We start from the raw sequence: 25,153 nt of genomic DNA, 5'->3' as shown, positions 1-25,153 counted from the left end.
TAACTTTAATGGGAGATCAGCCTCAATATCCGTTAGCACCATTTCCCCAGGTTTTCCGTCAAGCTTCCGTTAAATTAAGACAGGAGATCGGAAGAATCCCAGGAAAGATTCCATCGCTTGATCTGTAAAATCTTTTACCAAATCTCTCTCTCACTCATTTTGGTTTGGTAGATAGCACACTCCACTTGCCGCAATGATGTTTCTTTCCTTTGACTGCCTATATGTGAGATTAAACATATTGCAGTTGGCACATTAATATATTATTTTAAATTGAAACATTTAATCATGCATTGTTATTTGGTTAGGCAGGTTGGTTAAGAAGTGCTCGCTGGAGGAAGGTTTTGTGTTGGACTGGAAAACAGCTTGACTTTTCAGAAAGTTGAAGCCTGAATTCAGAATTTTCAACTATACCTTGTGTCCTGATGTGTGTGTAATTCTATTCTGCTGGCGTGTGGGCCCCTGCGGTCTCAAGAGCATGACAGCTACCTTGAGGCAGATTCGCAACAGCAGACTGGGAGGTCATTGCTCCAGGATGCCTATAAGGCCCTGCCGACTTGGCCATGGTTGTGGTTGTAGACTGCCCTGAAGGAATAATCCATCCACAAGGGTGGCCTTGCAGCTGTGGTGATTTTTTATTTTAAATTTGTTAAAGTTGCTGAAAGAGTGCCTCAAGGTGGAGGTGCCCCCTCTATCCCTTACCTACAATAACATGCTGCAGCCTCCTACTCACTTCAAGAGCCTGCTCTTTACCTTTAATTAGACGGTGAGAACTGGGTCAAAATCCTGGAACTCCCTTCTTAACAGCACCACAGGTGTACCTACACCAGATGGACACCAGTGATTCAAGAAGGCAGTTGACCATCACCTTCTTGAGGGCAATTAGGGATAAGCAACAAATGTAGGCCTTGCCAGTGATGCTCACATCCTATAAACGAGTGAATAAGGAGAAAATGTTTCCAGGTGCAGGGATGTCGGTAACCAAAGAATATAAAGTTAAAGTAATTGGCAAAAGAATCAGAAGTGAAATTAGGCGGAAAAAAGTGTGAGCAACCAATTGTTGTGAGCTGCCATGCACTGCCTGAAAGGGCGGTGGAAGTAGATTCAAAATGGAATTGGATAAATTCTGGAAGAGGAAAATGTTGCCAGGTTATGGGGAAAGAGCAGGGAATGGGACTAATTGGAATGTGCTTTCAAAGAGCCAGCACAGAGACGATGGGCTCTATGGCCTCTTCCATGCTGTATCATTTGAGGATTCTATGATATGATTCACTGGCTCACATCCTTTGAATGCCTCGGAATCTTCTGACCAGAAAATTTGAGTCAGCCTCTGATCATTGTCCTTAATTTGTCTTTAAATTATCCTAACAAGCTACCCCCCTGATTGTGGTAGCCTTTCTGTCCCTGAACCAGCCTGCGGTAAAATAGCTCAAGGCCAGTGGCACCGAATTATGTGCTCACCTGCCTCAGCTTTCCGCCCCCCATATCGAGGCAAAAATCCTGGCCAGCATTTCTGATTGTTGTCCTCCCTACAGTTTCACGTGATTCTTTCGAGGGTATTCTGCTATATTTGGCTGCATTCAGTTCTGCATTCTATTTGTTGGTTGTTGCTCTGCAGTGGTTGCCAATTTTGAAGGTTGAACCTACTAAAACCTCTCAATCTCCTTCAACTTCATCCTTGGCTATTTTAACATTAGTCATCGAGTGCATCTGCCCACTCTTCCTCCTTTGTGCATTGGTTTATACTTCTCCAAACTACATTTCCTCTGCTATTGGTCTGTTCACATAGATTTAACATCTTGTTGTAACTCGTGAGCTGACTGCTCATATTCAATGGTCCCCTCTTAGTTTGGTTTCACTTTCTCATTGAGCTTCTGATCTCTTCCCTCTCCCAAAATCAGTTTACTTAAGCGGTTCCCTCAAATTCTCCAATGGCCCTTTTAGAATTATATCATAGCTGGCTTCTAGTCTTCAGCACTTCAGATGTCCGGGGCACGTTGAATGAAATCATTTTTTGTTTGCTAAATCGAAAAGGTGGCATGAGTTCCATTTCGTATGTGCTGTCTAGCTCACTGGCTTTTACCAAGCCAGGAGAGTCACTGCTTCTGGTAGCTTCCCTAACACACTGGGCCTTGAAACAGCCGGGCATTACCCATTAGCAACTTAAATTCCTGACTATGGTCCAGATTTTTGCCACAACAGAGAGCCTCTTTGTCATAGGAAAAATAGCGGAACTACCCGAAAATCCTGAGTCCCACCCCGAACACCGCAGCCATGATTTTCCATTCATCAGGCGGGCTCGGCGGGAGCGGGCAGGGGCGGTGGTGGAGCCAACTGCTGCCCGCGATCTGCTCCCCACCACGATTTCACGCGGGCGGGCCAATTAAGGCCCGCGCTGCGTGGACCACAAGCAGTAGCGCTGAGCGCTGCCTGTGTGGGCAGGGGGAGGAGGGAGAGCAGGGCCTAGCGCGCAGTTCACACATGTGCGCGAAAGAGCGCTTCAATCTCCCTGAGGAACGGAGCTGCCTCAGGGAGACTGAAGCGATTTTTCAAAAAATATATAAGGACAGTAGAAATGTAATGAAACATTCCTCTCATGTGACTGTCACGTGAGATGGGACATGTTCTTATTTTATCAGTATTAGCTTCAAGAAACCTCTTCCCGCTCGTGGATGAGGTTCCCCAAAAAATGTAAAGGCTGCTTGGCCTTTTCACCGTAAGGTTGGACGGGCAGCGTAAATTTGAAGTTAATTAGTTCGTTAATGGCCTTAATAGGCCTTTCAGTTCGGCACACTCCGGCGTGTGCCCGCCAAACACAATACCGCGAGACAGTGCAATGATGTTGGGATGTACGCCCGACATCATCGCGCATCATTTTACGTTCTGCCGTGTTGGGCACACGCTGCATGCCAAATGTCAAATTCTGCCGCGCATTTCCCATTTTCGCACGGGTGCGAATGTGGGAAAGGCATGTTTCGCACATGCACATTTTACCGAGGCAGCTACCCATTTAAATCATCAGCTGCCTCCATTTTAGTCTGATTTTGGTAACCTAAGTGTGTGGACCCCAAAGTGTGCAAAGTAGACCTGGTAAGAGCAGTTCTGAACTTGACATATTTCTTTGGCTAGCCAGGGGACAGTACTGTACTGTACAGACAATATTGGTCTCCTTACTTAAGGAAGGATGTAAACGCATTGGAAACAGTTCAGAGAAGGTTTAATAAACTAATGCCTGGATTGAGCGGATTGCCTGATGAGGAAAGGTTGGACAGGCTGAACTTGTATCTGCCGAAGTTTAGAAGAGTAAGAGGCAACTTGATTGAAACATATAAGATCCTGAGGGGTCTTGACAGGGTCGATGTGGAGAGTGCATTGTTTCTCCTTATATTGGGAATCGTGCGAAGTGTCCTGATGAGTGCGAAACTAAAAGTTTTGACATGTCTCTTCTTTCAGCAACACTCAAGCTCTGTACTACCAAACGACTAAATGTATTAATTGCAATATGTTTAATCGCACATGTAGACAGTCAAAGGAAAGAAACATTATTGCTGCATGTGAAAAGAGCTATCTACCAAACCAAAATACATACAAACATACGAATTAGGAACAGGAAGAGGCCACTTGGCCACCGAGCCTGCTCCGCCATTCAATAAAATCATGGCTGATCTGAATGTAACCTCAACTCCACATTGCCGCTCCCTGCATCAACCATTCTAAAGCCTTTTGTGAGAGAGATGCTAATTTGTGAACTTTTCAGTCTGTTGGGACTGGATTAGGTCTATCTGAACTCTTCAGCCAGATGAGATTGGTGGCCAGTTTCGGAAAGAAAATTTTTACTCTCTCTGTTAGGAACTGGATTCAAACTCAGATCCCATCAGTAATAAAATCTTATGCTTGAATTATTGCTCCACTAAGTCTCTATAGCAATAGAGTTCTCAGTAGCTAAACCTTGTCTTTCTCAACTTTACTCTGCGCTATTTTTGAAATGCATATACTGATTATCATTCATTGCAACATAGGTTCAAATTTGGTTCAGCCTTCCTGCATTTTGGTAATAGATCCTTTCCAAAAATGAATCATCTCCTCACCCTGTAGTATCATTCTCGATGTTGGGTTTCACTGAAAGTCCTGTGTGGTATTGATACTGCAGATCAATATCTTGTCAAACATTAACTGAACTTAACTGTCTGACTCAAGAGTTTCAACATAGTGAAATGAAGAAAAGCAGATTTTTGAGAGGATCTCTTTGAAGGTTGAATCAATGCTCAACATTCATTGTAAAACATTTATGAAGAATAGCAAAGCTCTCACTTAAAAGTCAAGGCATTGTTTCAACCAGAATAATGAAACTGTGCTAGTCCATAACCCGTCACTCCACCTGAATGACAATTCAATATTTTCTTTCTGCAGACAGTTAATTGCACCACATTGCAGTCAATAACTGTCTGTGTAACATCAATAAGTATGCATAAATATTTCATTGCATCATTCTTTTCTGGAAATTTAAAAAAAAAAAATAATGGTAGAATTGATACCATTCTGACCAGGAAATATCATCCCTTAGTAATTAACACATTCACCCCAGGTCACACCCAGTTATTGCCGTTTATGTGCCACCTTATCATTTTATGGTCTTTGAGCAAGAGATCGAAGGTTGGGTCGCCTTTATGAAGCACACAGAGTGACAGAGAGGGAAAGAGTGTCTGTACTTGAAGCGAGAGGCTCCCCGGTGCTCAAGCTCGTAACACGAGGAGATCTTTTTCTTGCGAATTTCACTTTGGGACAAGACCGTATTACAAAGACTTGACTATGGCAGCAGCTCTTGAGGTTGTTGGTTTCCTGATGGGGTTGGCTGGGTGGATGCTTACTGGATCCACATTGGCGAACAATTACTGGAAGATTTCGACTGTTTACGGGAGTGTGATCACAAGCTCCAGGCTGTATGAGAATTTGTGGAAAAGCTGTGCCCAGGATAGTACTGGCGTCTTCAACTGCCGAATGTTTCAGACCATGCTCGGCCTATCTTGTAGGTGCTTTATTCTCAATAACAACAATGGAATTGTTTTTCTTTAACCCTTAGATATTTAATGGTTGAATATAGAAGGGCAATTAGATATTATATAAATAAATGGCTGACACTCAAAGTGATCACTTTTACAATTTTTAAAAAAAAATTGCTTTATCTTTGGCTGTAACTTGGTCTCAACGAGTAAGTCCATGTTAGTTAGCAATTTTATCTAACCAGTTATAGCCAAAAAGCCAGCCAAGGACAGAGAAGTGTTTTAAAAAGTAATAGATTAATAATTGGACAAGAATGTTCTTTAATCCAATTGACTTTCTTTCAAGTTAAGATTGTAGCCTTGGAGAATCGTCCTTTAAAATTCCATTCTTTTATGACTCTTTTAGAAAATGATCTGCCTATTTTAACACTGACTAGTGACATTGGTGAAAGTTTATTCAAAGAATTTATGCTGCTCTTTGTTTAACAATGAAATAATGCCTATTACCTAAACTTAAAGCTAAAAGAATAGTGTTAAGAAAGTTTTTAATTTATACCATCACGCAAAAACTGTTCCAAAAAGTGAAAATGCTGACTTTCGTATTGTCCCCGAGGAAATATTTTCCAGTGTTTTTCATTAAAACTACCTATCTAAGCTAGGTTTGAATATCTTTAGACTTATATTGTTATATAGTGTTGCTGTTTTGGTTGAAAATAGTATGCAAATCAACATGCTACGGGAAATGCTAATATACGTAAGTGCAACACACTCTGTGATCTGCTACGATTATTGTAGTGGAGTGGGTGTCAGTTGGTTATATCTTATGCTGGATTTAACAACCTCAGTCAAACACTTTGCCAATGGCAGGAATATGTTGTGAAAGTTGTAGCTTGATGTTAGAGAAACAGCTATCGACAATTGAGACAAAGTTTAGTTTTATTGGATTAAATTCTCATGCAGATCAACAATGATGGCAACATTTTGCTCCTGCAAAACTTGGTCTATAGAACAAAGTTATCTCATGAAAAAAGTGTTAAAATGCAGATAGATGTTCAGCGAGGACCGCCAGGGGTGTATGTAGGCCACCACAGCCTCATCAATCGTAACCAACTGTTGACAGAAACCAGTTGTAATCTTTGAAGCAACGAAGGTATCAACGAAAATATCATCCTTGTTTCAGAATGAATTATTTAAATATTTACTGAAGCTTCAGTTGGTTTATAAGATAGTCAAATTATTACCGGGTATTTCTTAACCTCCATTTTGGCTACAAGAAGTGCCGCGCAGGAGTTCCGAAAGTGTATTATCAAAATGGAGGAATCCCAGACCAGCACTGTAGATGTGAATTGCAAACCTTATGGAAGAAACTAAACATATCATGCACATTCTCATGAGTGAGAAATGTGAGGGTTTTCATGGGATCGAGTGCATTTCAGCACAATTCCTTTAACCTATATACATTAACCAAGATTAATTAACTCAGATTTTTATTACACAGATTTAATCTTTATTTAATTAACCTTTAAGAATCAGCCTAATTGTTATGTAAAGACACTCTACTCAGTTGATTTATATAACTGGGATGAGACCTGTTTAGAAAGACAATTTTAGTAGTTATTTCCAAGCAGCTTTCTGTCTTAGTACAATCTAGCAAATTGTTGAGTTTTAAAGAAACAACTTCCAATCCACCAAATTGACACACCTTTAAACATCGCTGCGCATGCGATTTTTACACAGGGATTAATGATTGAATCATACAGCTCAGTGGGAACCCATTGTTCCTGTGCTGATTCTCTGAAAAATAGTCCCATACCCCCTGCTCTTTCCCCATTGTCCTGCAATTTGTTGTTTTCTAACTATAAACCCAATTTATTTTTGAAAGCTACTATTGAATGTGCTTTAATTCACCAGTCTTTTAGGTAGTACATTTTCGATCACAACAGCTCTTGCATAAGAAGATTTCTCCTCATCTTTCCTCGAGGTTCTTTTGACAATTATCTTAAATTTCTGCCTCTGGTGATCAACCCTGACACCAATGGAAACAGTTTCTATTTTTTTATTCTAGCAAAACTCTACAAAATATTGAAGACCTCTATGAATTCTCTTTTTAAACCTTTTCTGCTCTAATCCACTTGAAATAAAAATAACTTGCATAATAAATGTTCATCTGTGATCTGCACTGATCAAAAGTCCAAGGGTCTGATTTAGTCAGGACTGCCCACCTTTGCCTTACTTTTGACTAATTTTATCTGTTAAACTGAGATGGTGAATCCACTAAAATAGCAAGTTGAATGTGAGAATATGTTGAGGAAGGTGGGGTAAAAATCCATCGAATTTATAACCGTGGTCTTCCAATGCAGTGGTCAGATCGCACTTGAAGTGTACAATTGTGCTGCAGAAAGGATGTAGATGCATGGGGCAGGGTGCAGAGAGGAGCAGCAAGAATCAACCTCAGTTCAAGTGAGATGAAGAAAGTTGAGAGATCAGACATTGAGAGAGAAGGTCACGAGGAGAATTTATCAAAGTATCTAATTGGTGCAGAAAAGATAAAACCAGAATGTTACTTTAAAGTCAATTAGGTTAGTGGGACTAGAGGGAATAAATTTAAATGACGGGCAATTTTAGTAGGTTTGGGAAAGAATTTTCTTCACAGAGTAACAAATATTTGTAATAATCTTCCTGGTGAAGTTGTGAGTGCAAAGACATTGCAGCATTCAAAATGCAGTTGGATAGATGGCCAATGGTCCATTGGGGCTTTTCCCTGACCTTTTTTGACTGTTCTTATGTTCCTTTGTGGATTGTTTGGCATCTGCCAGATTGTACTTTGTACTTTGCAGTTGCAACAATATGGCAGAACTTTAAGGTTACAAATTGCAGCCCAGAGACTCATGGAGCAGCAAAACAACCAAGTGCCATGGGTGTTTCCCACAAATGAGCTTTTAGACCATGACACATCCTTTCTGTGAGCAGGAATCCAGCAGTAAGTTTTCATGACAAACAAGGAGGGAGACTTCCTTCCAGTTGGCTTCTTTCCTTTATCAACTCCGCATTCTACCTGGATTAGATGTCCATTGCCCACAAGTAGAAGAAACAGCGTCAAGCAATATTATCACTGGTATATCATGATTAGACAATATTAATGTTCATGCAGTTGCCTTGACTCTGGTGGTAATTAAAGGGAAAATTTAGCGATCCCATTCTTCCAGCGTTGAACTTCATTCAAGGGTAACATGAGTCAAGGGAGTAAGGCTACAGCGGCCTGTCACTGATCACAGCTTCCTTCGAGGATCATTGAATTTACCTACACATTTCACCCTCTGTAAACCATCCACTACTGGCAGAAAACTTCTTCTCCGATAAAATATTTACAGATTTGATGTGCATTTACCAATAAGCCACATTGCAGGAGGAATCATGTATATGGTTGAAATGGAAAAATTGGAGGGCACCAGAAAGGAGTTGAGTGCGATATGGAATTAATTGGATATCTTTTCCAAGGAGTTGGCACAGGCATAATGAGCCAAATGGCCTCCTTCTTTGGTGTAAGTCTATGATTTTATGACTTCTTTAATCGCAAATATGTGCAAAGCTCCAATATATTCCAAATAAAGTGTTAAAACTCACTGGAACACCCAAGCTGTACATCCAGCTGTATTGTGGGTTTATCTATTTTTTTTTGGAATATTACAAATGAGAACTTTTTCCGGTTGGCCCAGAAGTTGCCCAACCAGGAGCTTCCCATTAATGAATCCTAGCTTTTAAGGGAAGGTTAGTAGTAGACTCAAAAGTCTTTTGGAGATCACTATTTGGTCAGAATTTGTGGGCAGAATTATGAGATTTTATTCTTTTATATCCTTATTTTTGTCCATATTAGTTGAAATATTGGACAAAAGCTTGTAGAATAGCTCAACGATTAGCAAAAAATGACTAGTATGTAGGTGACATTCTATGTCCTCACCATACATTTGCTGTTGTGTGCTCAAAAACTGTCAAGGAGGCTCAAATCTGAGTTTGCGAGATGTTGAAGGATACAGATTGAAGACTTTGGTGCAGATTTTAAACTTGCCACAAAATTGACATTACCGATCAGCTGCCTATTGCCATTGACTTCTTTGGAAATTAAAATCAGGAGCGAGTGGGATGGGGTTGGGGCTGTCTTTCTGTAGCAGACAGTTGATCCTGTATTATACTAGATGAAAATCCATGCCACAAAGTCAAACCTTGGGAAAATTGAGGCTTGATTACGGAGTCGGGTGAAAGGCCCGGTGCCATTATTTATATGACCTAAGATTTCAGGAAAATGACCAAGAAAGGAAAAAGATTGCTCACTAAGTTGAAGGTTGCTGATAAAAGTTAGTCATGCTTTAGGTGCAGTCTTGATTGGATCTAATGCCCTCCCACAAGACTAGATGAAAGGCCATTGTTATAGTCAGAAGGATGCGGCTTAATGCCATTTACGACTGAAAAGTAGAAACACAATTCCCTTTCTTGTTAATTCTGGTCAAATTAATTATTTATTTTTCATGAATCATGGTTTATGTTTCTGGATAAAGAAACATAATTCTTTAAGTCAACTCCTGTTTCAGTGTCTTCCATAATGATCTAGTTAAAAACATTATTGGCTACAAAAACATTTTGCATAATTGATGAGAATATTTGTAAAATAGTTTGTATGTATAACACGCTTTCATATATATGTGCGTATTTCATGTGTTTACATATGCATATGAGGAGGTTTTGTGGCCCAGTGGGTAGCGTCCCTCCTCTGAGCCAGAAGCTCTGGGTTTGAGTCCCACTCCAGGACTTGATGGTCAAGGAAGGTGTGTTCATAATGCGGTCAAACAGGCTGAGTATCAATCTGCAAATCCTTCCAACACATGCCAATGGTAGGCAGTAGGAGCAGGAGAGATTTTTGGTCAGCCAAGTGTTGGAAAAAAATTGGAGCCTCTACCATCACTATCCATAGCCCCAGACTACAACATGCATGTAAAAGTGTATGTTGCCACAGCAACTCAAACTATAACACACCACCAGCATCATGCATGTGTGTGTGTTCATGTGTGTGTGCACTTGTTGAGATGAGACTTAAGCAAAAAGCCATTGCTATTGTAATGATAAATACAAAAATATACTGAGGACAACAAGGACAGTGAGTGAAATCGAGCAGAGTGTAAAACAGGTTGCAGATTCATTATCACCATTTTTACAATACTGTCCAAGACGAATTTCACCTCCAATCATTTTGGGGTTTGTTTTACACTTGTTTTGTAACTATTGAAACTTCTGTTTTTCAATCTTACACAGGAATGGGAGGCTGTGGAATGCAGTGCCATAGTTAGTGGTTGAGGCAGAGATGATTTCAATTTTTAAGAATAGGTCAGATAGATGGTTGAAGGAGAGGGAATAAATGAATATGGGAAGAGGGCAAGTGCATGGAATTAGGATTGCTGCTCATGTGGAGGAAAAACACCATTGCATACTGGTTGAGCTGCATTGCCGATGTCTATGGCCTGGTTTACCATTCAGTAATATTCTGGTTTTATCTTATTTATGCCATTATGTATTTTATACATTTTGGCAAGGTCAGCTCATTGGATTCACAGTGAGGATAGAGGAGAAGGAGAAAGAGACAACATAAACAGACAAAGAAGGAGACACAGACACATAAAAACAAAAACATAATACTATACAGAGTATACAGCTTAGAAACAGGCCATTCAATCCAACTAGTTCATGCTGGTATTTATGTTTCACTTGAGCCTACCCCCATCCTTATTCACCTAACTACCTCAGCATAACTTCTAATCCTTCTTCCTCATGGGCTTATCTAGCCTCCCCTTAAGTCCATTGATACTATTCACCTCAAACACTTCCTGTGGTAGTGAGTCCCACATTCACCATTCTTAATAAAGAGGTTAATACTGAATTCCCTATTTGGAGACTAGGAGGAACAACAATTAAAGGAACAAAGCCCATTTCAACATTGATTAAAAAAAAGATTACAGGGGACGATTCCACCATGGAACACTCCCAGTTGGAAGGTGGTTACATTCAATATGAGCAGGAGTGGTGAATGTGAGCTACACGATGGTCTGGCCTCTGGATAATGTTTCCATTGTGTGTAGTTTCCCTCGTGAGATCATCGAGTGACCCATTAGGTGAGCAGCTCCGGCTTTGAGACATTGAAGTGAAGTGTAAGGACCTGAATGAGATTGTTCCCAATCACTGCTGGATCCTGTGTCCGGATTAGCTTGAGGTTTCGTAAAATGTAAGCCTTCGGACACCCTGCTCTCCTAATTTCCACCCTACATTCAACAGCTTTCTTTATTGTACTCTGACATTTTGAAAATGTTACTGCCTCATACCCAGTAAATGGGTAAATCATTTTATTTTGATCTTTTAGGGGATTATTTCAGTGTCCCTCAAGAGTTGGGGCAGAATTTTGCCGTCGGCGAGCAGGGGGCTCGACATCACCACGCCCCATTTAAATTTTCAGGAAGGCGGGGGCACAGCAAAATCAGCTGCGGATCCGCCGACCTGTCAATGGCCAATTGAAGCCATTGACATTAGGAGACCAGGGTGTCCGAAGGCTTACATTTTACAAAACCTCAAATGGCCAATTGAAGCCATTGACAGGATCATTTAAACAATTAAAGGACCTGCCCGTCCAAACTTAAGGTTGGCGGGCAGGCCAGGAGCCCCGGCGGGAACTAGAAAAAACATGAAACCTCATCCACCGGAGGGATGAGGTTTCATACAGGGTTTTAAAAATTTTAATAAAGTTATTCAGTAAATTATGAACATGTCCCAACTCATGTAAGGGTTTTTTTTTCTCTATTTTTAATATTTTTCAAAGTCCAGGCGATCTCCCTGAGGCAGCGCTTAGCCTTTCGTGTGCATGCGCGAAAGAGCGCACTCTCACTTTTAGGGAATCTCCCCCGCCCGCACAGGGAGCGCATAGCGCTTCCCGCCGGACGTCACGCTGGGCGGGCCTTAATTGGCCCGCCCATGTAAAATGGCGGCACGGCCCGCTTCTATGGCGGGGATCAGCTCCCCACCTGCCGGAGATTGGGTCTGGCCCACCCGCCCGACAGGCAGAAAATTCTGCCCTTGATGATTGGAACATTTGCCCATCTTTGACATTTGCGTCAGGTTCCATGAATCAATTGGGATGGATGTAGTGATTGTATTACCACCAGTTTTATAGTGGCTGATCAGGAGACTCACCCCATCCCCTCCCAGGGGAAATTCTGGTTGTCGTTTTGGTGAGAAGCAAGCCAGGACAAGCAGAACAGGATCAGAATCAGAGTAGAAAGCTCTGTATATAAAGCCCAACAAGGTGTTTCTCTACCAGCCTCAGAGTAATAGCCCCATCACAGCAATGTGGGAATTCCACCTCACACATCAATCATCCTTGTGGTGTCTCTGAGACAGGTTTCCAATTAAAGTGGCAAACTAGTGCTGTGGCCTCTTGAAAATGGGTTGAGATCATCGAAACATTTTTCACATAGGATTCTTGCAGTCAGCAGGGATTAATATGTCCGAATTAGGTAGCTGGGAAGGGAAGAAGGAAGCTCTCTTCATGCACTGTTAAAAAATTGTTGTTTATACTAAAGAAGTGCATGCACACTATGGCTGTTTCTGCACCAGTCCTGGTTCAGTCTTACACCAACACTAAAATGTTTCCTTTCTCTGCAGCATATATCCAAGCATGTCGTGCTCTGATGATCATCGCCATCATTCTGGGAGTTATTGCTTCACTGATATCTCTGTTTGGCCTGAAATGCACCAATATTGGAAGCATGGATGAGAAAGCAAAAGGAAAGATTTCCCTTTCTGGTGGACTTCTCTTCATTCTATCAGGTCAGTACAAATACAAAAGCTTTCAAAGTAATGGTTTAACCAGGTGAATGGTGAGTTGCATACTGAACAAATGGAACAACTAGCCCATGGCACATTTTGAATGGAGCTAAAGGTTGGTTTGGTATAGAGCCTGAGAACACATAAGGAAATTATAGATAAAATTTCCTATACTCCTCAGGCACTGAAGCAATCTGTGTCAGTATGCAGCAAGACCTGGACAACGTTCAGCCTTGGGCTGATAAATGACAAGTAACATTCACACCACACAAGTGCCAGACAATGGCCATCTTCAACAGGAGAGAATCTAACCATCGCCCCTTGACATTCAATGGCATTATCATTGCTGAATCCCCCACTATCAACATCCTGGGGGTTATCATTGACCAGAAACTGAACTGGACCAGCCATATAAATACTGTGGCTACAAGAACATGTCAGAGGCTGGGAATTCTGCAGAGAGTAACTCACCTCCTGACTCCCCAAAACCTGTTCACCATCTACAAGGCACAAGTCAGGAGTGTGATGGAATGCTCTCCACTTGCCTGGATGAGTGACTCTTCAACAACACTCAAGAAGTTTGACACTATCCAGGACAAGGCAGCCCACTTGATTAGCATCCTATCCACCACCTTAAACATTCACTCACTCCACCATTGATGCACAGTGTGTACCATCCACAAGATGCACTGCAGCAACTCACCAAGGCTCCTTCAACAGCACCTTCCAAACCCAAAACCTTTACCACCTTGAAGGACAAGGGCAGCAGGTGCATGGGAATACCACCAACTGCAAGTTCTCCCCCAAACCGCAAACCATCCTGGCTTGGAATTATATCGCCATTCCTTCACTGTCGGGTGAAAATCCCTTCCTAACAGCTCTGTGGGTGTACCCACACCGCATGGCCTGCAGTGGTTCAAGAAGGTGGCTCACCACCACCTTCTCAAGGACAATTAAGGATGGGCAATACATTCTGGTCTCACCAGTGATGCCCACACGCCATGAAAGAATTTTAAAAAGTAGAGGTTGTTGACCCGAGGTTTCCTCACGTTTTCTGCAGGCTGGCGATACAGGTACACACTTTTGTAAAATAATTTATATAGTGCCTTTTATGTTGGTTGAGTATTAAATATTGGCCGGGAACTCGCCTGCCCTTCTTTGAATTAATACCATGGAATACGGTGTGGCCCCCTGAGAAGGCAAGTTTGCTTTAATGGGACGTTCAAAAGATGCTGCGCACCCTCAGCACTGCAAAGGAGTAACAGGAGGACTATTTATCCGGGTCTCTAGTGTGAGATTGCCCCTCAACTTCAAAATATATAACTTGAGCGCTTTTCTGACAGCTGACTGTAGGGGCAGTCAACAAATTGCATGAAAAGATACATGAGTCACATTAGGTACTGGAGATAACAAGTAAATTACTAGTTATAATTGAAATAACAGCTTGGTAATAAAATACTAGATAGCATGAGTAAGCTTTACTGAATGTTTCAACTTGAAAACTAGTTAGTAATCTTAGAATCATAAAATCATTTGGCACAAAAGGAGGGAATTCAGCCCATCATGTCTGTGCTGACTTTTTGAAACAGCTATCTCATTAATCCCTTTCCTGCCTCTTTCCTTATAGCCCTTCCAACTTATCCTTTTCAAGTAGTTGTCCAATTCCCTTTTTGAAAGTTCCTATTGAATCTGCTTCCACCACCATTTCAGGCAACACATTCCAGATTGTAAAAGCAGCCACGAATAACAGAGTCCCAAATGCTAATCAATCATGGGATACAAATGTTGGCTCTTTGCAATGTGAGCTCAGTTTGAACTGTTCGCCACTCCATGTGAGAGACAAATGATACAGGGGCTCTAATGAAAGAGGATCATAAACTTCTCAGGGCGTACACTGCTATCTGCATTGGATGTTTCACTTAAAATTAACACCAGCTCCTGTACAAAGGTAACTCGAACTGATTATTCTTTGCCAGGATTAAATTTAACTATTCAACATATGCTTCATGGTCCATATTTATTATTAGTGATGTAATGCTTTGGGTACAAAGTTGACTCAGTGACAGGGAATAAAGCATGGAGGTGAACGGTTGTTTTTTTTTGAACTGAAGGGAGTTATACAGAGGGATTCTCCAGCGGTCAGTACTGGAACCCTCGCTTTCCCTGATATGTATTCATGAATTAGACATGGATGCACAGGGCACAATTCCAAAATTTTCAGATGGCACTAAACTTGGAAGTGAGGAGGATAGTAATAGACTTCAAGAGGACACAGACAGGTTGGTGGAGTGGACAGACACATGGCAGATGAAATTTAATGCACAGAAGTGTGAAGTGATTCATTTTGGTAGGAAGAATGCAAAGAGGCAATATAAAATAAAGGGTACACTCTTAAAAGGGTTGCAGGAATAGAGTTATATGGGCATATAAGCATAAACCTTTGAAGGTGGTGGGGCAGGTTGAGAACATGATTTAAAAAGCCTCAGCTAGAGTTCTGTGCCCAGCTCTGGGCTCCAATATAGGAAAATGCGAAGGCATTAGAGAATGTGCAGAAAAGGTTTGCAAGAGTGGTTCCAGGGTTGAAGAACTTGGGCAGGTTGGATAATCTGGGGTTGTTCTCAGAGAAGGAAAGGTTGAGAGGAGATTTGAAAGAAGTGTTCAAAATCATGAGGAACCTAGACAGAGTAGATAGAGAGAAACTTCCCATGGGCAGAAGGGTCAAGAACCAGAGAACATCACTTAATGTGACTGGCAAAAGAAGCAAAGGCAACATGAAGAAAAACCTTATTACGCAGCGAGTGGATAGGATCTGGAGTGTACTGTCTGACAGTGTGGTGGAGGCAGATACAATCATGGCTTTCAAAAGAGAATTTGACAGGCACCTACAAAGAGAAGAATTTGCAGGGTTATGGGGAAAGAGCGATAGAGTGGGACTAACTGAGTTGCTTTTGCAAAGAGCTGGTTCAGAGACAATGGACTGAATGGCCTCTTTCTGTGCTGTAACCATTCTAGGATTCCATGATTCACTTTTTAAGTAGAACTCAGGTAAATTAGTAGATACGTTTCTATTCATTATTTGCTTTTTCTGAAGTTTGATGTATTTTTTCCATTTGATTGGCAGGTATATGTGGGATAGTTCCTGTTTCTTGGTATGCCTACAACATCACAATGGATTTCTACAATCCTATCTATGGTGGAACAAAGTATGTATATTGCATTTCATTAAAGAGTAGGATTGCCAGCTGTATCTCTTTCAGAATCCAAACGAGTTAAAGGAGAACTAAGGGCAGATTTTTCAAGTGTTCCTTCCCAGAAGGAGACTTGACCTATCATGAGTGTCAACTTGGCAAAATGTATTTACAGTTATGTACCTCATAATCAATTAAAACAAAAAAATGCTTGAAACACTCAGCAGGTCACATAGCAAGTATGGAGAGAGAAATGGAGTTAGCATTTCAGGTCAATAACCTTTCTTCAGAACTGGAAATTGCGAGAGGTGTAACAGTTTATAAGCCAATGCAGAGCAAGGGAAAAGATCAGGGAAAGAACATAAGGGGGAGAGTCGTATCAGGGTGGAAAGCAGAAGTGATTAAATGAAAGAAAGGGATGAAAGTGCAAGGCAAAAGGAGGTGGTAATGGAATGAGCAAGGAAATAAAAGATGGGCCAGGTGGAGATACAAATTGCAGCAGCAGTGTCATTACCTACAGCTTAGTTATGATCTGAAGTTGTTGACCACAATGTCGAGATTGGAAGATAAATATCCTGGGGTAGTATAGGGCTCATATAAATGCACATTGTGTTTGCTGGTTGACCCCCTTATGCTGCTAAAGGATGTGGCTTCCAAAGCAGATGTGAGAATGGTAAACACACTATCGACAGGTCTATCAGCTTTACATCCGCAGGTGCTGACTGTCCAAATAGGCTTTGTTATTACATCCATTTACTGCCTGGTAATTTAGTCTTATCTTTTAAAAATCCAGACAGAAACAAAGAGCAGATTGTGCCCTTGTGAGTTTAAGCCGACTAAAGATATTCTGACAGTAAAGGCAAATGATAATATATATAAAACCCATTCACTATTCAACACAAGTCACTTTACTTGCCCTCCTCACCTAAAGGGCACTGCCTCATTGCTGGAAAATGCCTCCACCACCACTGACAACTTGTCCAAGCGGCCATTCACCATGTATGAGCTGAGGCAGCGCATGCTGGTGGGAGTCACAGCCATACTTACTAATACACTGGCTCCCAGTCCAGCAATGCCTCGAATTAAAATTCTCATCCTCATATTCAAATTCTCCATGGTCTCATCCCCTTCTCTAACTCTGTAACCTTGTCCAGCCCTACAATCCTCCTGGAATTCTGAGTTCCTCCAATACTGACCTCTTGAGCATCCCTGATTCCCATTGCCTCACCATTATGATTGCATCTTCAGCAGTCTAAGTCCGGCCTGAGCTCTGGAATTCCAACCTTAAACCTTTCTAACTCTTTATCTTTCTCCCTTCCTTTAAGATGCTCCTAAAAACCTACATCTTTGGCCAAGAATTTGTTAGTATAATATATTGTTAATTTGTTAATATATTAGTTGGTGCTAATTTTTGTCTGATTACGTTCCTGGGATGCAACTTTTACTAAAGTAAATGGGAGTTGCTATGTTTGATGACCCTGTATTCACCCAACATTCATACATTGGATAACGATTAGAAATAACTGTTCTTTCTATCCCCCTTGCCTATCGCCAACTGTAGCACCCCAAATCATAACATCCAGAAGCTGGCGATCAAACCTGAGACCCTCCTGGTCTATGCAATTCGGTAACATACACCAGATGGTGCCCTCACTATTTGGGGCATCACTGACTTATGGGCAGTTGGTTGTAATTGGTTAGTAAATGGTTACCTTTAAGAGTGCATGAGCCTAATGATTTCTTTGTTTGCAGATATGAGCTGGGGTCTGCCCTGTACATTGGATGGGCTGGGTCAGCTCTCCTCATCTTGGGAGGTGCGTTCTTGTGTTGTTCCTGCAAAAGAGATACACAACAAAGGTAAGTGTTTTTCTGTTGCCCATTTTGTCTTGTACCTAAACACTGCATCTGTGACCTCATGAAAATGGCTCCCCCATAGGTACCTGACTCAAAGTTCTTGAGCAGACATTGGTTGACTGAGATTTCCATTTCTCCACAGCAAGGCTCCAACTAAGTGATAAAAGTAAAAATGCAAAATTTAAAGAAATAAAAACACTCAGTAGAGTACTGCGAAGGGGGAGGTGGATGGTGGAAGCAGTGGCGTAGCGGTATTTTCACTGGACTAGTAATCCAGAGACCAAGGGTAATGCTCTGGGGACCCGGGTTTCAATCCCACCATGGAAGATGGTGCAATTTGAATTCAATAAATATCTGGAATTAAGAGTCTAATGATGACCATGAAACCACTGTCGATTGTGGTAAAAAAAAACCCATCTGGTTCACTAATGCCTTATAGGGAAAGAAATCTGCCGTTCTTACCTGGTCTGGCCTAGATGTGACTCCAGGTCCACAACAGTGTGGTTGACTCTTAACCGCCCTCTGAAATGGCCTAGCAAGCAATCAGTTCTCCAGGGCAATTAGGATTGGGCCAGCAACATCTTTTCAGATACTCTTATGATTCTTACATCACTACTGTCAAACCAAATTCAAAAAAGGGATTGTCATGATATGGTGATGTTAGCAAAATAGAATGCCCAGACAGGACATCATCAACATAGCAATAATGATTATGACATTGCAAACTATTGCCCCATTATGAGTAGGCCCTATGCCAGCCTTAGTATAAGTAAGGATAATATCAGCCTCTATAGTTTTTACTTTAGGAATTATATTTTAAGTAGGTTCCATATAGACCTTGTTATACATGTACTGCCTACATTCTCCTCACTATAAGTAGAGTGCAAAGAAACCTCACCATCTCAATGTAGGCCTCAAGATGAGTTGGCTCTACATAGGCCTTGCACTAAAGTTGCTTTATATATAATCCACTATAATAGATTCTATAAAGGCCACATTATGAGTAGACTCTATATAGGCCTATTGATGAGTTGGCCCTGTACAGTCCTACAATGTGTCGGATCTACATAGGCCTAAAGATGAGTGGGCTCTATTTAGGCTCCAATATGAGCAGATTCCATAGAGACCTCTTACTTTGCCATTAGCAAGGAAGACAACATAATTGTTCATTGTTGTCCAAGATAGTGTCTGGGAGATGAAGCAACTCCCAAAGCTTTTCTGGCTCCAGCTGTTTCATCCATTACAAGACAGGGAAGGTTTGCCATGATATGTCAAAAGATATGTTTGGATCGATTTTTTTTCTTTCTGCTTTGTTTTGTTGTTACTTAGGGAGCCATTTGCCTGTTTTGTTCTCGTAGAAAATTGAGGGAGAGCAATTAAAAAAAATCAATATACGTGAAAAGAAAGGAGTGTAATAGACATGGGCAAAGCTTTAATACTGCACTAGTGATAACTGAAAGGAAGACTGGATGTGTCCCTGTGCAAGAAATGGTGACTCTATGTTCTCTTTTGCAGTGGCTACAAGTATTCTTCTGCCCAAAGTGGGCAACGAATCTACACAAAGGCAGAATCAACTCAGTCAAAAGCTTACGTCTAAATCAAAGACTGACAAAAAGAATGCTTCTTTTGTTACTCAGGTCTGCAAAGTCTTGAAGAAAAAATCATGTGTATTTGATAAAATCATTATGCTACTCTGTGGAGCATTTAAATAAGTATAGTAGGTACTTACACTGCAGTACTAAATGTCATGAATGTTCTATCATCATAATGCCAGAGTTATTTTTTTAATCTACACAAAAGGTGTGACAACTCAAGACTCCAGTTGTAGGGGTTCAAGTCCATGCCCAGGCTTCAATCTCATTTACTTTTTAGGCCGTTTTTGTCAGGGGTTGCTGGACTAAGTCCGAGCACTGTCCCTGGGAGTGGGGAAGGGAAGGAAAAGATTTTCAAGGCCTGCCATCATCCAGCAGAAATGGATTGCTTTGCAAACCTGGCTATCCTGTGCTTTGCAGAGTAGAGGGTGTTTGACAGGATGTAGCAATGGGGAGAGCCATGTGGAAGCCAAAATACCATGAGGGTGTAGTAAAAGTCATCCAGAGAGCAAGATATTAAATGCAGCATCAGCCACTCATGGTCCTGAGCTATCACATGGGTCCATAGTAATAGGCTCCACTGGGGCTGGTTCCCCACTTGAGCATTTCTAGTGAGGACAGATGATCACATGAAACACTGGCTAAGAAATCAAGGCCTCCCAGCTCCTGCTTTGCTATCCGTTAATTTAAACATGGGAAAAATGAAGGTTAGAGGACTCATGATCTCTTTGCAAATTTCACTCACACCTCCATTGGAAAAGCTCAATCAGTTAAAAACTCCTTGCATTTCTTTACTAGAATCAGTTGAGACAAACAGATTGACAACATTACAATATAAGGGCTTTCTGGGACCTCTCACTGTTTTTGCCCTACCCAGGGTCTCTCTGTGGTTAGAATTTGACAGGGACCTCTCTGTGGTTAGGTATTACATGACATGAGTCTTTCTGTGGTTGGGATTCGCTGTAATCTTTCTGTGGTTAGAATTCACACAGGTGTCAGGGATTAAGAGCTACACAAGCTTCACCATGGGCAGAATTCTCCCCCCGTCGGCGTGGAAGTTTAAGAGCTGGCACGCGCAGGCGTTCCTCCGATTTTACGTGCCATTTTACGTGGGCGGGCCAATTAAGGCTCGCCCAGCGTGACATCCACAAGGAAGCGCTATGCGCTCCCTGTGCGGGCGGGGGGGGAAATTCCCTGAGCCAAGATTGCGCTCTTTCATGCATGCATACGAAGGAGCACACTCATCTCCCTGAGGCTAAGTGCAGCCTCAGGGAGATCGGATCTACAGTAAAAAATCTGAAAAATAGAAAAAAATATTTCCCTGACATGTCCCCTCATGAGTTGGGACATGTCCATCACTTTTAAATACACTTTAATTACATTTTTTAAAACCTACATGAAAACTCATCCCACCCGTGGATGAGGTTTCATGCTTTTTCTAATGCCCGCCACGGCTCCCAGCCTACCCGCCAACCTTAAGGTTGGATGGGCAGGTCCACTAATTAGTTCAACGACTTTGTCAATGGCCTCAATTGCTGCCCCCACCACCCACCCCCCTCCCCCACCACCGACCGAGAAATCCTGGCCCATGGTTATATCCTGCACTGGCCTCAGCATGGCAAGGCTCTGTACAAACCTCACTGCGGTTAAATTCTCCACAGATTAGCGGTAATTAGATTTGCTACAGGACTCACTGTGAATAAGTTTAGAACAAAATATCACCAAAGCTCAGAATAGTGACACTGGAATTATAATGGAGGTGACATCCTTTGCATGAATCAGTAACCTCTTGCATGGTATGATGGCTGTGGGGGGGCACTGGCTGTTGGAGGGGTGGTGGATTTTTGTTTTTGGATGGGCAAGCTTAGAGAGAATAAATGGCCTTTCTCAACTGTATATTACTGTACGATTTCAAGACAGCTTTGTAATACGCCCCCAGACCTCTGTTATTGTGTCTTATAGAGAGACCATGAGTGAATTCTTGCAGGGAGTTCCCCTGTTTTCCCTCCATGACTTTGGCTGAAAAATGGCACAAATGCATTTTTTTCAGTTTGCTCCTGCCATTATATCCAAGGAGGTAGGGGTTACCTGCGTTACAGCCCCAGGCATGCATTATATAAGGAAAGTGTTTCGCTGAGGACTAGTTCATAGCCAGAGTAATCTTATGCAATCACAGTCCCATTGGTAAAACGCCCCCAATCTGTTCCTCAAGTGGTACTCTTCACATGGTGCAACACTATCACAGGTCACTGCAATGGAAAGTCAGGATTCAATTCTGTCAATGTGTTTTGTGTTAACACCACTCTACGAAAATGAAAAAAATTTCTCTGGTTAACTTTTGGAAACCAAAATCCTCTCATGTCCCGATGAGGCACTTTTAATAGTGGCTGCAAGCTGAACTGTATACTTTCTCATCTTCCGCACTATAAATGTTTGTGCTCAAGGATGTAGCAACTCTAGTACAATAAACAGAATCCTGAAACAGTGCATTTTTGTGGCACACAGCTCTCAAAGAATTCACAGTAAAAAAAAACTCTGGCTTTATGATGACTCACCTCTCAACCACCAAACTTCAAAATTGGGACACAGGCCTCAAGAAATTAGTATACAGAAGCAAAGGTCAGGGATAAAATCAGGCCCAAAAACATTGAAGAGGAATAGACAAAATCAAGGACACAATCTTAAAAATTGAGAATAAATAATAAAATCAGGACATTGGATCTAAGAACCAGAGCCAAGTGACCAGGATAGGGAGACTTCATTTTATAAAGTGAATTTCCATGAATAATTAAATAGCCTGATATTTTCACTGTTTTATGGCTACTTATGTGCCTCTAATCAGTTAGAGTTGTTGTTATAGTTTGTGAAAATTCAAGTACAAAAAGAAAACTAATCCATAAAGATCAGAGGGCAGAGTAATCCCTGTTAATATTTTTCGTATTTTTTGTAGTGCAATCACTTTTGTAATGTAGGAAACCCGGCAACCAATTTGCACACAGTAAGCTCCCACAAACAGCAATGTGATAGTGACTGGATAATCTGTGTTGTGATGTTGATTGAGGGATAAATTTTGTCCAGGACATCAGGGATAAATACCCTGATGTCCTGGACAAACATGAGATTCTGCGATTGGACAGTATTTACTAAATAATCCTCAGTGTGTTAAGAATTATGCTGACAATGAATTTAAGATTGTCATTTGGGCTCGCAGTGTGGTGCATTTGTATGTACAGGAAGCAATGTATATTAATAAATAGGGCCCTGTTCTTTGCAGACAGAAAGAGCATGTACGCACATTGTGCATGTTTCAGCTAAACAAAATAAGTGACAGCCATTCGTTGACTCATTCCTCCGGTCAATGCCATGACCAATCAGGGTCAAGCTGCCTGGTTTAAATTTCAAACAATGCTTGACAGTTAACTGTCAGTCACCATCACTGGTGCATTCTCTATGGCAACATCTCTACTAATTAGAGTCCACTTGCCAACCAATCAGGAGTCTCTTCTCATGCAGTATAAGTTGCTCTCGTTCCCCTTATATTGGTATTCTTGTGAAGCGTCCTGAAGAGTATAAGATGAAAAGCTTTGAGATGTCTCTTTCTTCAGCTGTTCTTCAAAGTAGTGCCATAGGATCTTTTATATCCACCCAAAAGAACAGACAGAGTCTTAGTTTAATGTCTCATCTGAAAAATAGCTCTCCAACACCACTGAACTCCCTCAATACTGCACTTGCATGTTAGCCTAGATTTTTGTGCTCAAGTCTCTGGAATGGGACTTGAACCTACAACCTTCTGACTCAGAGGTGATAGTATCACCCACTGGGACATGGCTGACATGCAAAGGTAAATTGAACCGCATTTTGAAAGCGGGGAGGAAGTATAAGTAAAGAAAAACTTGAGTCCCCTAGAAGAGATCCAGCCCAAAAAACAAACATATAACTCCCCAAATAAAATAAAATAACACCGTTTGGAGGACAGAATTACAACATTTTAAAACCCTTCCAAAATTGAGGGGGAAAGTAACAGTGGGATAGGATTGAAATTGATGTGTCTAATCAGGATGTTCCAATGAAATGGAGATGGTTGAGAGGAAAGTGTGTAATACCCCAGCGCTTTGAATCTATTTAATTTGATTAGCTTTCATTTTTATACGCATGTATAACAGAATTTGTGTGGTTCACAGTGCTGAACTTTTATAGTTGCTCTTTATATTTTGTATTTGGGTAATTGTATTTTTTCTGGCTTTTTGGTAGTTTTTAAGAATAAAATTGAAAAAAAAAAGTTTTAAATTGTTTGTGTAAATGCTTCAGCAGAGTGTAAAGTTTGTTCTTGTTCAAATTGTAACATACCCATGAAATAAAAATTGAAAATGTGGGCCCGTGTTCCTGTGTGTGTGGGCAGAATTTTAACTGGCGAGGGGGGGTTGGGTTCAGGCGCAGATGGTAGGTTAAATCCCCCAAAAATGCTGGCAGTGTTGGAACCCAGCATGATCCCACTCGTTTCCGGTCTTTAACAGGATGCGCCATAGGTGTGCAGGAAACCTCCATGGAACTGCCAGGTCTGTAATTTAATTATGTTAAAGAGCCAATTAATGCAGACTTTAATGCATCATTTTGGCTTTAACAGTCAACATATGACTTTCTCGAGCTGCCATGTGAAACTTGTCAGGGTCAACGAGGTGAGTGCACAGTGAGGATTCATTGCTCAGTGAAACTGACAGGCTAGGAAGCCTTTAAAGAATGAAACTATAGAGCTGCTTTCCTGCCTAAGAAAAAGGCTTTAGCTCCCAGGACTTCTTCCTGAGAATATGCTTTTACTGTTTTACAGGTAATTTCCAACTTTTTGGAAGTAATTTCACCTGCCTTTGCCTTTACTCACCTTGATTTGTGCTTCCCTGTTGTCAACATTCACTGCAGCACGGGAGCAGCTTATGTAGCTCTAACTTAAACTTCCAATAAGGAACAAGAAAAGCAGCAATGCCAACACTAGGAGCACCCAGAGCAGCACCAGCAGAGGCACCAATTGCTTTCTCCTCAGCCACATGTTGCTCCAAAGGACAGAGGGGATGGACATGGAGTTCCAGCTGGCAGGAGGTTATCCCTTCAGCACAGGGTATAAAGGCAGAGGCTCAGGCTTTCATGGCAAGTCATTGCTGACACTTACAGCCTCCTGAAACAACACCACCTTTAAAATGGGCCAGTGGGGCATGCACTACCAGTGGCATCATAGTGACTACAGCCCTGAGTTTCTTCATCCTTGGCTCCTTCCAGGGATCTACTAGTGACACCTGCAGGATTTCACAATCTGCTGCCCACATGGGTATCCATGTTTGCCAGGGCTGCAACATATGTCCACTTTGCTGCTGCTGAAGGGAGTCAGAAGCAGAGGACCCTGGCATTTGCTGCAGTACTGGCTTCCCACAGATTCAGGGAATCATAGACTGTACACAGGTGACAATCAAGGCACCCTCAGGTCAACCAGCAATCTTTGAAATCAGAAAGGATTCCATTGGAGCATTGTTCCGTTAGTATGTACACACATACAAACAAACAAACAAATTGGGTGCAGGAGTAGGCCCCTTGAGCCTGCTCTGCCATTTGATAAGATCATGGCTGATCTGATTATAGTCCCTACTCTACTTTCCTATCTACCCCCTATGCCCTT

The 25,153-nt window shown here is 41.6% G+C and overlaps 1 protein-coding gene across 1 annotated transcript; it reads left to right on the top strand.

Annotated features, from left to right (window-relative positions):
- Positions 1-3,534: 3,534 nt before the first annotated feature.
- On the top strand, positions 3,535-23,863 carry LOC144693627 (claudin-15-like). The gene is made up of 5 exons (XM_078563457.1): positions 3,535-5,023; positions 12,696-12,860; positions 15,979-16,060; positions 17,798-17,902; positions 19,415-23,863. The coding sequence occupies exons 1-5, from the start codon at positions 4,807-4,809 to the stop codon at positions 19,494-19,496; spliced, it is 651 nt and encodes a 216-aa protein (XP_078419583.1). The 5' UTR covers positions 3,535-4,806; the 3' UTR covers positions 19,497-23,863.
- The last annotated feature ends 1,290 nt before the right edge of the window (positions 23,864-25,153 follow it).

Source organism: Cetorhinus maximus, chromosome 19 (genome assembly GCF_964194155.1).
Source record: "Cetorhinus maximus chromosome 19, sCetMax3.hap1.1, whole genome shotgun sequence".
Classification (NCBI taxonomy): Eukaryota; Metazoa; Chordata; class Chondrichthyes; order Lamniformes; family Cetorhinidae; genus Cetorhinus; species Cetorhinus maximus.
Note: the sequence above shows the minus strand (reverse complement) of the source record. Positions and strands in the feature narration are given on the sequence as shown.

Bases quoted from the DNA above. Each gene is read 5' to 3' on its own strand.
- LOC144693627 (XM_078563457.1), top strand. From the start codon at position 4,807: ATGGCAGCAGCTCTTGAGGTTGTTGGTTTCCTGATGGGGTTGGCTGGG. The intron at 16,061-17,797 runs GTATGTATATTG...CTTTGTTTGCAG, and splicing joins CCTATCTATGGTGGAACAAA to ATATGAGCTGGGGTCTGCCC. The intron at 17,903-19,414 runs GTAAGTGTTTTT...TCTCTTTTGCAG, and splicing joins AAAAGAGATACACAACAAAG to TGGCTACAAGTATTCTTCTG.